The sequence below is a fragment of the Amphiprion ocellaris genome, chromosome 24 (genome assembly GCF_022539595.1).
Source record: "Amphiprion ocellaris isolate individual 3 ecotype Okinawa chromosome 24, ASM2253959v1, whole genome shotgun sequence".
Lineage (NCBI taxonomy): Eukaryota > Metazoa > Chordata > Actinopteri > Pomacentridae > Amphiprion > Amphiprion ocellaris.
Window position 1 is genome coordinate 19,613,406 of NC_072789.1, and position 13,971 is coordinate 19,627,376.

The 13,971-nt window shown below is 41.1% G+C and overlaps 1 protein-coding gene across 2 annotated transcripts in view; it reads left to right on the forward strand.

Moving 5' to 3' along the window:
• LOC111580848 (potassium voltage-gated channel subfamily H member 8-like) overlaps positions 1-13,971 on the forward strand; it is a 44,627-nt gene that overhangs the window by 19,423 nt on the left and 11,233 nt on the right. For both annotated transcript variants that reach the window (XM_055008113.1, XM_055008114.1), the window contains exons 8-11: positions 859-1,221; positions 2,635-2,834; positions 4,257-4,506; positions 9,439-9,653. In XM_055008113.1, the coding sequence (XP_054864088.1) occupies positions 859-1,221; positions 2,635-2,834; positions 4,257-4,506; positions 9,439-9,653 (1,028 nt within the window). The remainder of the gene's footprint in view (positions 1-858; positions 1,222-2,634; positions 2,835-4,256; positions 4,507-9,438; positions 9,654-13,971) is intronic.

Here is a 13,971-nt window from a genome sequence, read left to right on the forward strand (position 1 = left end):
GGTGAGATTAAAGTTTGTTCTTGGGGTGTTTTTGTTTTTAGATATGTTGAAAACACATTTAAAGGCTTAAAGGGATTGTTTTAATGGCAGGAAGTTTGAGTTTTTCAGGGTTAATTGAGTGTATTTGTCTAAATTTAACATTCATTGTTTATTTTTCAGTTGTTCTTGAGCTCGTTGGGGTCCAGGTGGTCGGTTTATTTAAAGAGGTTAAAGGATAAACTATTTAAAATGTGCCTTTTAGGCTTCTACTATTAAACATGAAGAAACAAATTAAACGGTGAGACAAATTCATTGTGGGCTGCACAGTGGTGTAGTGGTTAGCACTTTCGCCTTGCAGCAAGAAGGTCCCTGGTTCACGTCCCGGCTTTCCCGGGATCTTTCTGCATGGAGTTTGCATGTTCTCCCTGTGCATGCGTGGGTTTTCTCCGGGTATTCCGGCTTCCTCCCACAGTCCAAAAATATGCTGAGGTTAATTGATTACTCTAAATTGCCCGTAGGTGTGAATGTGAGAGTGATTGTTTGTCTCTGTATGTAGCCCTGTGACAGACTGGTGACCTGTCTAGGGTGTCCCCTGCCTTCACCTGAGTCAGCTGGGATAGACTCCAGCCCCCCCATGACCCTAGTGAGGATTAAGTGGTGTATAGATAATGGATGGATGGATGGACAAATTCATTGCACCGTGCATAAACACAAACATACGCTGACATTATGTGAAACGCTGGCATGCTCTGTGTGGTTTGCTGTCAGACACCAGTAATTACTCTGCCCTTCCAGCCTCGTTACTGGAGCTAATGAAGCCTTCACCTAAAGGTCACCCAACGTTCTAATTAAACTGACAAATTCTTCTTCCCCCACCAGGCTGGCTCCATGAACTGGCCAAGCGCCTGGGAACGCCATACTTCCTGGCACCGCTGACCTCCCTGCTGGGCGTCTCCGATTCGCCTCAGGGCTCCGTGACGGCCGGACTGACCAACTACAGCCAGTGGAATGGCTCCAGCGGGGCGGGCTTGCTGGGTTCTGGCCAATGGAACGGCAGCAGGCCGAGAGCGAGGACGCCGACCGGCTCGGGGACGACGCTGAGCGGCGGACCGTCCGTCAGGAGCTCCTACGTGACGTCGCTGTACTTTGCGCTGAGCAGCTTGACCAGCGTCGGCTTCGGCAACGTCTCGGCCAACACGGACTCTGAGAAGATCTTCTCCATCTGCACCATGCTGATTGGAGGTGGGCCAAACTGCCACATCAAACCAGGGCTGTCTACAGTATTATGTCATTATGGAGATGGCAGACAACAGAACAAGATGAACCATTTAGGAAGACTGGTTAGCATCAACTAATGAACATAGCTAAAGTCTGTGAAGATTCTCAGTCATCAAGGTCTTGGTGATCTTAGGAGCTTCAATAGAAATCAACTGGATTTCTCTTGTGGGATCTTGAAGACGTTCCACTTTCATCTAAGAGGCTTCTTCAGTTCTAACTGACTGATGGGGACTTACAGAATATATACCTGGAGAGACTCTGTAACTCCCTGAAGAAGCCTCGAGGATGAAGGTGGAACGTCTTCAAGAACCTACAAGATAAGTCCAGTTGATTTCTACTGAAGCTCCTACAATCATAGCTAACAGCAAAAACTTGGAATGTAGCACAAATTCTAAGTTCTGACACCTGTAATGTCTCACTTCAGTTCAGATTTATTTATATAGTTGGGTATACACCGATCAGCCACAACATTAAAACCACCTGCCTAATATCGTGTTGGTCAAAAATGCTCTGAACCACTGGACCTGGACCAGATGGGATCTGGACCAGAGGACCTCTCAGGGTGTCCTGTGGGGTCTGGACCAGAGGACCTTTCAGGGCGTCCTGTGGGGTCTGGACCAGAGGACCTTTCAGTGTGTCCTGTGGGGTCTGGACCAGAGGACCTTTCAGGGCGTCCTGTGGGGTCTGGACCAGAGGACCTTTCAGGGTGTCCTGTGGGGTCTGGACCAGGATGTTGGCAGTGGATCCTTTGGGAACACTGGGTTGTGCGGTGGGGAATCAAACTGGTTCCACTCATCATGTTGATGACTGATCAGAATGGGGTCTAGGAAGTCTGGAGATTGAATCAACATCTTGGACGTTTGTCATGTTCCTCAAGATGCTCCTGATTGTTAGGGTTTAGGGTACTGCAGGGGTAGACCAGTGACATTTAGGATTTCCATTTGCATGAAGGAGTGTGTTTTTTCTGGGACAATGTTTACTTGGGTGTCTAAGTCTAATTAACACAGATGCTAAAATCCAAGGTTTCCAGCAGAACATCACTTAGTAACAATATGATCAATATTATTCACTTCGCCTGTCTGTGGTCTTAATGTTGTGGCTGATCAGTGTAATTCACAACGCATATCATCTCAAGGAAACCTTCTAAAATTATACAGAGAAACCCAACGAATCCATAGCTCCTCTTTAGATTTCTTTTGAGCAAGAACTTGGGAAGAAGGACCAAACTTCCAACAGAGCCAGGTTCAGGGAGGGTGGCTGTCTGCCTCAGCTGTTAGGGTGAGGGTAGAAGATAGAAAATGGACAACCAAACAAAGAAATCTCCCACTGAGGCAGCTTGTCAGGTGTTTTTTCTGTCTTGGCGTGTCTCCTCTGCAGCGCTAATGCACGCCGTGGTGTTTGGAAACGTGACCGCCATCATCCAGAGGATGTACTCGCGCCGATCCCTCTACCACACCCGCACCAAGGACCTGAAGGACTTCATCCGAGTGCACCGGCTGCCCAAAGCTCTGGAGCAGCGCATGATGGAGTGTTTCCAGACCACCTGGTCCGTCAACAACGGGATCGATGTCAGCGAGGTAGGAGGGATCCACCGCATGACTTGTAATTTACTCCAGCACATTTCTGAAAATGTCAGATTGTTCTTTTAAGTTTCTGAAACAGATACATGACTTGGATCGACTTTGTCGGCCACAATGGGATTAAGTGGAAGGAAAGTGCAAATCCGGTGACTTGCCCTCCAGACAAAGTCATAGGGAGGATTTGGGTTTTGTTTTGGGTCACGCTGCAGCAGTCATCTTAATTTAATGGATTAATGGCCTCGTTGACATTAAACTCACTCTTGGTGTGTTTCACTGGGGCATCAAATCTAGATAATCCTTTTTATTTTAACAAAACAGCACAATAGTGGACAGATGCTAATACCTGGAGGTGACAACTTTCCCTACAAGGTTTCCTTTTCCATTAACCCTCTGAACCCAAGCAGATCCTGAATTTTTATTCACTGTGGTTCATTTTTTACTGCAGTCGAGAGTCCTGTAGCTCTATGAAGAAGGAGAGAGAACTCAGAAATGTGTTCAGTGCAGCTTGACATAGTTAGAATGACACAAAGAAATGAAAACAGCACAAAAGGATGCTAAAATGACACAAAAATGAAACGAAAAGAAGCTAAAATAACACAAAAATTACATTGATAGACACCAAAGGATCCTAAAATAACAGAAACATGGCACAAAATGACACAAAAATGACACAAAAAGATGCTGAAATAACACAAAAACGGCACAAAAACACAAAAATGTCAAGAGAAGGTTAAAATACCATGAAAAATGCACAAAAAGGCAGAAATGACACAAAAAATGATTCAAAAATTACACAAAAAGATGCCTAAATAACACAACAACAGCACAAAAAGGCACAAAATTGTTGAATTTCCCTTGGGGGATTAATAAAATCTTTGTATTGTAAAGTAAAATAAAACGCTGAATTTCTTTGGTTGTTTATTTCATGTGGCTTCACAGTTGCGTTAAGGATCACTGAATTTTGAGTTTTTCACAATATCTGGTCGGTAAAAACGATGTATATTTGGTTAATTATTCAACGAGACATATCAAATGACGTGATTTTGACAAAACATCTTAATGTGAAGCTGAGATTTGGTTGATTTTCTGGATAGAACAGCTCGATACAGATGATTATTTCTGGAACAACAACTCAAATTTTGAGTGATTTTGATAAATATCCAGATTTTTTTGCCGAGGTTTGGTTAAGTTTTACAGACATAAATGAGTAGTTCAAGGACCCAGTGATTCTGTGCAGCTTGTGATTCTGGGACTTGGTGTAACTATGAGATCAGATGAGTGGGTAAATATGCAGAGATAAACAGTAAACTGTTTGCTGTATTAGTCGGTTGTGACTACGTGGGAAGGTGAAAGTTTTTATTTTGCATCACCTTCCCACGCGTTCACTGAATGAAACGATCCTCTCGGTTCTCCGCTCAGCTTCTGAAGGACTTCCCGGACGAGCTGAGGGCCGACATCGCCATGCACCTGAACAAGGAGCTGCTGCAGCTGCCGCTCTTCGAGTCGGCCAGCAGGGGGTGTCTGCGCTCGCTGTCCCTCATCATCAAGACCTCGTTCTGCGCTCCGGGGGAGTTCCTGATCCGCCAGGGCGACGCTCTGCAGGCCATCTACTTCGTGTGCTCGGGCTCCATGGAGGTGCTGAAGGACAACACTGTGCTGGCCATTCTGGGTAAACAAACTTTTAACTTGTTAACGAGTCCACAGGGTGGGTTTTATTAAAGTTTGAGCTGGAGTTCACTTCCAGATTGTCATTGCTAGTGCTGAAATGAAACGCCGTTCATCCCTACTACATGTGGTTCACTGATACTATTTACAGCAGGTCCTCGGTTTACGACGTCCTCGACCTACGGTGTTTCATGGTTACCTCACCATCTCCCAAAAATCTATTAAGAAAGTCTTGTTCCATCATTCCAACGGACGGCATTTGCGATGTAAAAACAAGTTTCGTGCAGGAATGAGTGGAGCAGAGGAATACATCGTCACGCGGCGCTATACGAGGAAGACGACTTTACTTTTCATCTTCACCTATGACATCATTCTAGAATCTTGACCGATGACATCACCCTAGAACCTTGACCGATGACATCATTCTGGAATCTTGACCGATGACATCATTCTGGAATATTGACCGATGACATCATTCTAGAATCTTGTCTTATGACAATAATCCAGAACTTTGAGCTATGAAATTATTCTATAATCTTGACAGATGACATCATTCTAAAATCTTGACCATGACATCATTATTGAATCTTGCCGATGACATCATTCTCGAATATTGACCTGTCAGTGGCCTGTGTATGTGTGTGTATCTTTTGTCTGTGAACTTGAGTGGAGTGGGATTGCAATGATGCACCTGCACATAGAAGTTCAAGTTTATCTGAGATCAATCAATAGCACGCCTAATCCAAATGTTTCACTGTGTGTGTGTGTGTGTGTGTGTGTGTGTGTGTGTGTGTGTGTGTGTGTGTGTGTGTGTGTGTGTGTGTGTGTGTGTGTGTGTGTGTGTCTGTGTGTGTCGTTGTGATTTTAGAGGTGTATGTGATATGGGTGTGTGTTTTCGTCTACTGTATGTGACTTTTAACTGCTGGGTCAAAAATGACCTGAAGACAATCTTTGCACACTGTTGGTGTTTGATGAAAATATAAACAAAGACAATGTTTCACTTTTTCTAATGCTGGGGTCACTTAAGGAAAGGTCATTGAATTTCAAGTTGAAAAAAGATCATTGGGGGGTTTTCTACGCTATTAAACATAGTGGACAGGACATTTTTGACCTGAAGATAACGAAGGTTAAACCAAGATCAGTTGAACCGTTGATACAAAACACCAAATTCTAGCCATCTGAATGTTGCACTCATTGGCTGATTAGCTATTAGTGTGAACAGGTGTACCTAATAAAGTGGCCAATGAGTGCATGTGTAGAACGCAACAGAAACAAACTGGCTCCATCCATCCAAAGACTTTTTACTCCAAACCATTGCCTGAAGAAGTTCATCGGTGGGTTTGGATGAATGAGTCATTTTTCTACCTGAATCTTGAAGTTCTTCTCTGTATTGGACTCCAAACCATAGAAGCCCTCCTTGATTCCGGCAGCAAAGTGACTCAAAACCCACCGTCTGTCTCCAAAACGATGCAGCTGAGGACGGGCAACCCACGTATTCCTGGAGGACAGTCAGGAGTCCAGCTGCCTCTACAACTCTTATCAAAAATGAAAGTTGAACAAAAAAGATGATCTAGAAGTCCAATCTACCAACCCTGGACCAACAGCTGGGTTGAGGAAATTACATTTAAATGCTAGAAGAATTAGCAAAACATCCTTTTTTTTTTGTTAAATCAGTAAGCAGAAGTGGCAGTTACGCCAACTTTAGATGTCACAGATGTGGGATTTAATCTATTCAAATCCATCCTGAAGCGTAAACTTTGCAGCTGATATGGAGAAGATGGAATCAGCCAACCACAAAATGATGCAACGCAGCTGCTCTAAAGAAGTCTGACACATCAAGACAAGCAGAAACGTTTTTTAAAAAATAAATAAGCTTGTGTATCGGGGCATAAAATTCACAAAACTTGCTGAAGCAAGACCTTAAAGTGCTCTTTAAGCAATATGTTGGGAGATCATAGAAACCAAAGTAAAGAGATCTCCTCATCGGTCTATTCTGGGGGTTGGTTTGCAGCGTTATGAGCAAAGTGTTCAGCTCTGAGGAAGCGATTAGACCTCCAGCCAGGCAGCCTTTATGAAGAAGAACATAATGAAGATATGTGAATAAAACTGCAATCATCAAACTGTCGCTGTGGGCAAACGGTTCACACCCCATCAGGTGGAAGATGGACTGTAACTGGAGACTAATACCCCACAAGCTGTGAAGGAAACCCATAGAAATAAGTGTAAATCCATGAATTAATGAATGTATATGTTCATTTTTCCACTTAGCAGCAGTGGAACAAGCTCTCTTTGGGAGAACTTTGGCTTTTTGTTTACCCATTTAGCTGACAAAAGGACAACACTGTACTGGAGACGAGGTTAAACAGAGCTGAACACCAGAAAAACCAGAGGAAAGATTGAAAAGAGGCTCAGAGAAACTGGCGATGGAACACTACTGAGTATACATCCAGGTCACGGTAATCTGAAGAGCTTCAGTAGAAGACAAGATGTTTCACCTCCCATCCAAGACTTTCTTCAGTTCTAAGTGATAGGGAGTTCCAGAAATATATTGTTGCCCCTAAATCACCTGACTAATAAATCCAAATTGTCTTGAGCACTGAATGGTTGTGAAACTGCCAAGTTAGAGATGAGTGAAGGTATTAACAGTGTTGAAACCTTCTTGGGAGTGAACTCAAGACTACATTATAAGGACCTGATAAGTAAACAGAGGAAGGAGTCTACTGCACCACTTACCGGGTATTTATAATGCAGTCTTGATATCCATCCCTGTAAAAATTAATGTGGTGTCGTCCTTGACCTTCTTCTTTGTGTAGTTGTTCCACTTTAAAATCAATGGCTTCATCAACTCTTCTCTTGAACTGTCCTCTCTGTCCAGAATGTGGACATCACCACTTGTCAGGTAATCGAAGGAGCTTCAGTAAATATATACTGGACGACTCGTTTTGGTTCTTGAAGGCATTTCACATCTCATCAATACTTGGATCACATGGTTTGAGGTGTGAATCGTCGTGAAATGGGACTTTAGAACTCTCCCCAGTAGTACTCAGCAATCCACCTGCATCTGAAGGATAACGGACACAACAACTATTGGTTTTTGAAGACATTTTACTTTCTTCAGGACCTGAACTTACATGATTTCAAGACTGCATTATAAGCACATGACAAGTGAGCTGTTTAGAGATGATTGGTCCAGTTTAACACAGATGTCTGCCTTCACTTTCACCTTCACTTGAAACCATCCGTCTTCTGTTTCCAGAATGTGGACGACACCACTTATCAAGTACTTATAATGCAGTCTTGAGATCTATTCTTGTAGAAATGAATACATGGTGTCGTCCTCAACCTTGTCCTTTGTGTAATTGTTCTAGTTGTATTGTTTCCGTGTGTGAAGAATGTTTATAACACCATTTATCAAGTATTTACAATGCAGTCTTGAACACCTTCAGTCACCCCTGATGTCGGAATTTCACAACCTTTGACATTTGATCTGTGTAAGTCCAGCTTATGGACCATTAGTCCTGTGATTTGGGGGTGATAATAAACATCGGAGTCTCCTGAAGAAACATCTCGGATGTGAGACGAGACGTCTTTAAGAACCAAAAAGAGAAGTCCAGTTGCGTTCTACTGACGCTCTTGGGAAGTTATGTGCAGATTCCATCGCAGATATGTGCTCATGACAAACATATCTGCCAGCAGCATTCAGTCAAAGGAATGGAAAAAGCACCAATCAAGACCTGGAAATAATGAGGATATCAACACTGCATTCCTTCGGTAAAGAAGCTCAGAACCTGGGTCAGGGTCTCTCGGAGCGAGATCCTCTCCAGAGCTTTGTCCTACAACACCGACACGGATAAAACAGCATACGGAAACACAAACAGACTCACAAACAGCATCGCTTTGGGTCTGCAGCAAATCAGCAACGACGTTTTTCATATTAATGAGCTGTAAATAATGAAATGACTGCGGCCCACAGAGGGAAGACGGTAAACTCATTAGCATGTTCGACTTGCACACGCATGTAGGTATCAGAACACAAACAATTCTCCTACAGGCGTCCAAACACTGTTCCTGTCTCATGCATGTAGAAGTACAGAGTGCACAGCCAGCTCTCTCACAAACACAAACCCAACACAACGCACAAATTGTTTTGGCATTGCCACTTTGGATTTACAGCTGCAGAGAAAGCAGCGAGGTGGAGGGAGGAAGTGGAAACAAGAGAATACAGACTTCCAGCTTACAGCCGTGCATTTGTATCTGTGTGCACCATAAAATATACATAAACCAGCAGAGCCACACATGTCGGCCTCTTGGCCCCGGAGTGGGCTGCTTCAGGTGGGTTATCCTTCACGCATCACGGCCTCTGGTTAGTGTAACGCATGCTCACGTGCTGGAAAATTGTGCACTTTAAATCCGCTCAATGTGCTGTAGAAGCAACGACACATATTATTATATATGACTGATGCACCACTGCATGTCATTTAGCAGTTTTTTTCAGCTCACAATACTACAAATGTGTATATTTTAATCTTTGGTGCTGTCCCCGCTCCCTTCAGGAAGAAGACTCTCTCTGCCTATTAACATTTTGGGAAATTGTGCACTTTAAATCAGTTTAATGTGCTGTAAAAGCAGTGGCACATATTCATATATATGAATGATGCATCACTGAGTGTCATTTTAACTACTTCACATACATTTTGGTGGTAGTTTTTTGGTGGTACGGTATTTTTTTCTTTTCTGTTGGGACTTAAGAGCCTCAAGGAGGTGGACTTTTTTCCAGATTCATTTAAGTGACAAAGTACACAAACATAATGAAGCCAACACGAGAATAGTCCCTCTTTCTGCTGTCAGCTGTGGTTTATAGCTCGGCGTTCTGCACTTTTGGTAAAGACACACTCAGACACTGTTTACCATCAGCTTCCACTTCCTGTCTCTCCAGGTCGGGGGGACCTGATTGGCTCAGACTGTCTGACTCAGGAGGAGGTGATAAAGACCAACGCCTGTGTGAAGGCCCTGACCTACTGCGACCTCCAGTACATCAGCCTCAAAGGGCTCCGCGAGGTGCTCTGCCTCTATCCGGACTACGCCCAGAAGTTCATCACCGAGATCCAGCACGACCTGACGTACAACCTCCGAGAAGGTCACAACACCGAGGTACAGCGGGAAGCTTCACTTTACGGCATCTTCACATGATTGTTTCTGGCAAGTTAAAGGAGATTAACTCTCTGAGAACCAAGCAGTTTCTGGGTCTTCTATTGGCTGTTCTGTCCTGCAATTTAAAGTCCTGCAGTTCAAAAGAAAAACAACAACCATGATTATTGTTATTATTATTATCAATCGGTTTATTTAAAAAGGGACCATGCACAATATTAAATGTTGCCATTTGATGTATTGCACCAGAGTAAACTTTTAGCTAATTTCCATCAGCAACCATGAAGAAGGAGAGAGAAGTAGCACAAAATGATGCTAAAATAACAGAAAAAGACGTGAAAATGACAAAAGAATGCTTACACAACACAAAAACAACAAAAAAGACACAAAATGCCACAAAAGGATGCTAAAATAACACAAAAATGACCCAAAAGTCACAAAAATGACACAAAAAGACACAGAAAGTACAAAAATTACACAAAAGACACCAAAATGACACAGAAAGATGCTAAAAAAAAACACAGAAAGACACCAAAAGTCACAAAAATGACACAAAAAGTACAAAAATTACACAAAAGACACCAAAATGACACAAAAGATGCTTAAAAAACCCACAAAAAGACACAAAAATGACATGAAAAGATACAAAATGACGCAAAAGGATACTTAAATTACACAAAAATGACACAAAGGGATGCTAAAATAACACAAAAAAGACACAAAAATGACACAAAAGGATGCTTTAATTGCACAAAAATGACACAAAAAGACATAAAAAGACACAAAAAAAGTCACAAAAAAGATACGGAGAGATGTTACAACCACTTGAAATGAGAGCTCCTCACAAGATGCCATTTAAAGCCACTATTTGAGGCTCAGTGTATTTCCTGAAACTAAATCAGTGAAGACTGTGTGGGTGGTTTTGTGAACCCAGACTGGAAGCAGCTCAGGTCCTCCAGCTCCTCCACATGCTCCCAGCCAGAGGAGATTGAACGTTGCTGGGTCCAGACGGCATCCATCTGCATCCAGCATCCAGCATCCAACAAGTCCTGCTCATGAAGTTCTCAGTGAGGCTTCCAGAGCTCCAACCTCTGATGTTCCTCTAACCCAGCTGTTGATGATGCTGCTGCTGCTGCTGCTGCTGCTGCTGCAGCTCCTTTTACTGGAGAACAACACAAATGCTTCAAACCTCCACCTGTCGCCATGTTAACTCACTGTTGGTTCATTTTTCTCTGCAACACAAAGTCCTGCAGCTACGTGGAAACGGAACAAGCATGAAGACGCACAGAAGAATGCTAAAATAACACAAATATTACATAAAAGACACCAAAAAAGACACAAAAGGATGCTGAAATAACACAAATATAACATAAAAGACACAAAAAAACACACAAAAGGATGCTAAAATAACACAAATATTACATAAAAGACACCAAAAAAGACACAAAAGGATGCTGAAATAACACAAATATTACATAAAAGACACCAAAAAAGACACAAAAGGATGCTGAAATAACACAAATATTACATAAAAGACACCAAAAAAGACACAAAAGGATGCTGAAATAACACAAATATAAAAGACACCAAAAAAGACACAAAATGATGCTGAAATAACACAAAATGACACAAAAGGATGCTCAAATAACTCAAAAATGACACAAAAGTGACACAAAAGGATGCAAATGTGACAGAGACAAAAATGCAGCCATAAAGATGCAAATAAACAAAAACAGAGATAAAAATGACACAAAAATGACATAAAGACACACAAATGACATAAAAGAGACGAAGACACAAAAAGACATGAAAATGACACAAAGGGATGCTAAAATAACAGAAAAATGACACAAAAGGTACAGAAAATAACACAAAAATGAATCAAAATGATGCTTAAATTACACAAAAATGACACAAAATGGCCAAAAAGATACGAAAATGACACAAAAATGACACAAAAAGAGGCAACCCCCCCCCCAAAAAAACACACAGGTTCTTAAAAAAAACATAAAAATGGCACTAAAGTTACACAAAAAGCACCAATATGACATAAACTAGACAAAAGCAGCGTGTAGCGACATTAAAGCACATGAAGCTCCTCCAGATGAAGAATCCAGCAGATAAAGGAGGAAGTTCAGGGATTCACACATGAATAAGCAGCTGCTGCTGGAAATAACCACCACTGCTTAATTAGAGCACAGAGTCCAGGAGGAACATCAGCAAGATTTAAATGAAACTCCATCAGTTCCCTCTGTGGGCCTAAATATTGTTGTAAATCCTGATAAAGTTGGATTTAATCTGCTGTGGAACAAACACAACATCATTAAACTCCTCCTTCATGTATCCATAGAAACGCCAGTCAGCTTAGTGCAGTTATCAGCGATAACCTGGAAGAAAACCAGCAGGTAGAAGTAAATAACTAGAATTATGAGCATTTTATTTCATCAAAATGCAGCCAGACTGATGTGTTTTTGGTTAATATTGATGTTCAGAAAAAAGATGAAACACTGCAGCACCTGCAGCAGAGTACAAGGTGGTGCGGAGTCCAGAAATCACACCATAATCTCCTGTTTTCACTGCAACTCTAAAATATTATATGAAAAGTACACACATACTGTAAAATACTGTTGTTTTGTTTGGTTAAATTACAGATAATAATCAGTAAAACCACACAAAAAGCATCAAAATCACACAAAATGACACAAAAACGCAGAGAATGACAGAAAAAGACATAAAAATACACAAAAATGACTTAAAAAGACCCAAAAAGTATACAAAAACACACATAAATGGCACAAAGACACAAAAACGATACAAAAAACGCACAAAAATGGCACACAAAGACAAAAATATGACACAAGAAATGCAAAAAAAGACACAAGATGAGAAAATAACACAAAAATGACACAAAAAGTATTAATTTACATTTTATTCATAAAAAAGTCCACATCAAAAATCTGTCTTTTCATAAATGGCATTTGAATATGAAATTATTTTTTTAAACTAAAACTATACATATTTGCTGTTATTTGAAAGAAAAGATTTGTACATTGAACACAAAAAAATATTTTAAACTGCTGTTTTTCATTTTTATCCCTCATCTAGTTAGATTGCAGCTCAAATCAGCTAAAAATATCATTTTTTGCACATTTTTTGCTGATATTTTTGCAATTTTTACAACAATACAATAAATTTTAAAAATGCAATTTAAAAATAAGAAAGCAAAGGGACAACATCAAGTCAACAAAAATTTATAAAGTAGCAGTATTAAAATAGTTTTTTTGTGAAAAAAAATCTATTTTTTTTAATTAGATGTGTCAAATACAGTTTTTGTTTATTTTACACAGTAATTTTTTTTTTTTTTTTAAATAATCAGGAAGATAGAATTTTTGTGGACATTCTACACGTGTTCTGCATCTCCCTGTGGACATTCTTAATGTATTTGTGGTCATTTTTGGTCTATTTGTTGTTGTTTTTGGTGTATTTGTTGTCATGTCTACTCTCCTTGTGGTCATTTTTGGTCTGTTTGTGGTTATTTCTAGTGTCCTTGTCATTTTTCATCTATTGTTATTTCAGTCTTTTTATGATCATTTCTAGTCACTTTGTGATCATTTCCTGCCTTTTTATGGTCATTTCTGGCCATTTTCAGTCTATTTGGTCTGTTTGTGGCTGTTTTCCATCAGTTTGAACTGTGTGCAGCATTTAACTTTGATTCTTGGCTTAAAGCAAAAAGAAAAGGAAATCCCAAGTATGCAGGAAAGTAACAGGAAGTAAATGTGTTTGTTGCAGCTTTGAAGTGTCTGCATAAAGAGAGTTTTAATGAAAGTCAGTGAACGCTCCACAGAGCTGTCAGATTGCATCACATGTACAGTGCTGGTCCTAAATATAGCGTCCTGCTGGGGGAGGGTAAACCATAAGGAGGAAGGAGCCTCATTCACGTGCATCCAGCAGCCATGGAAGCAAACGGATTCATGTTCACACACTGATGCATGTTGTGGTCCTGATGCTGCTAACGTTAACATTCATGCATCCTTCCTCTTCCTCTTCCTCTTCCTCACCTCACTGCTGCACATCCAGACGACACGTGCTGCAGCAGGAAAACTCCAAACAGTCGCTTCCCTCCGGCCCAACCTCTGCTAAAATTAAACCTCCGTCATCTAAAAATACCAGCCGGCCACGTGAGCCGAAGCCTGGATGGAGAAGACAACAACCATGGAGGAAGCTTTTTAATCAGCTGCACATTAAACAGACAACTAGAGAGTCTCATATATGAAGTATGTACACGCTGGAAAAACTGTGATTATGTTTGGTTAAATTACAG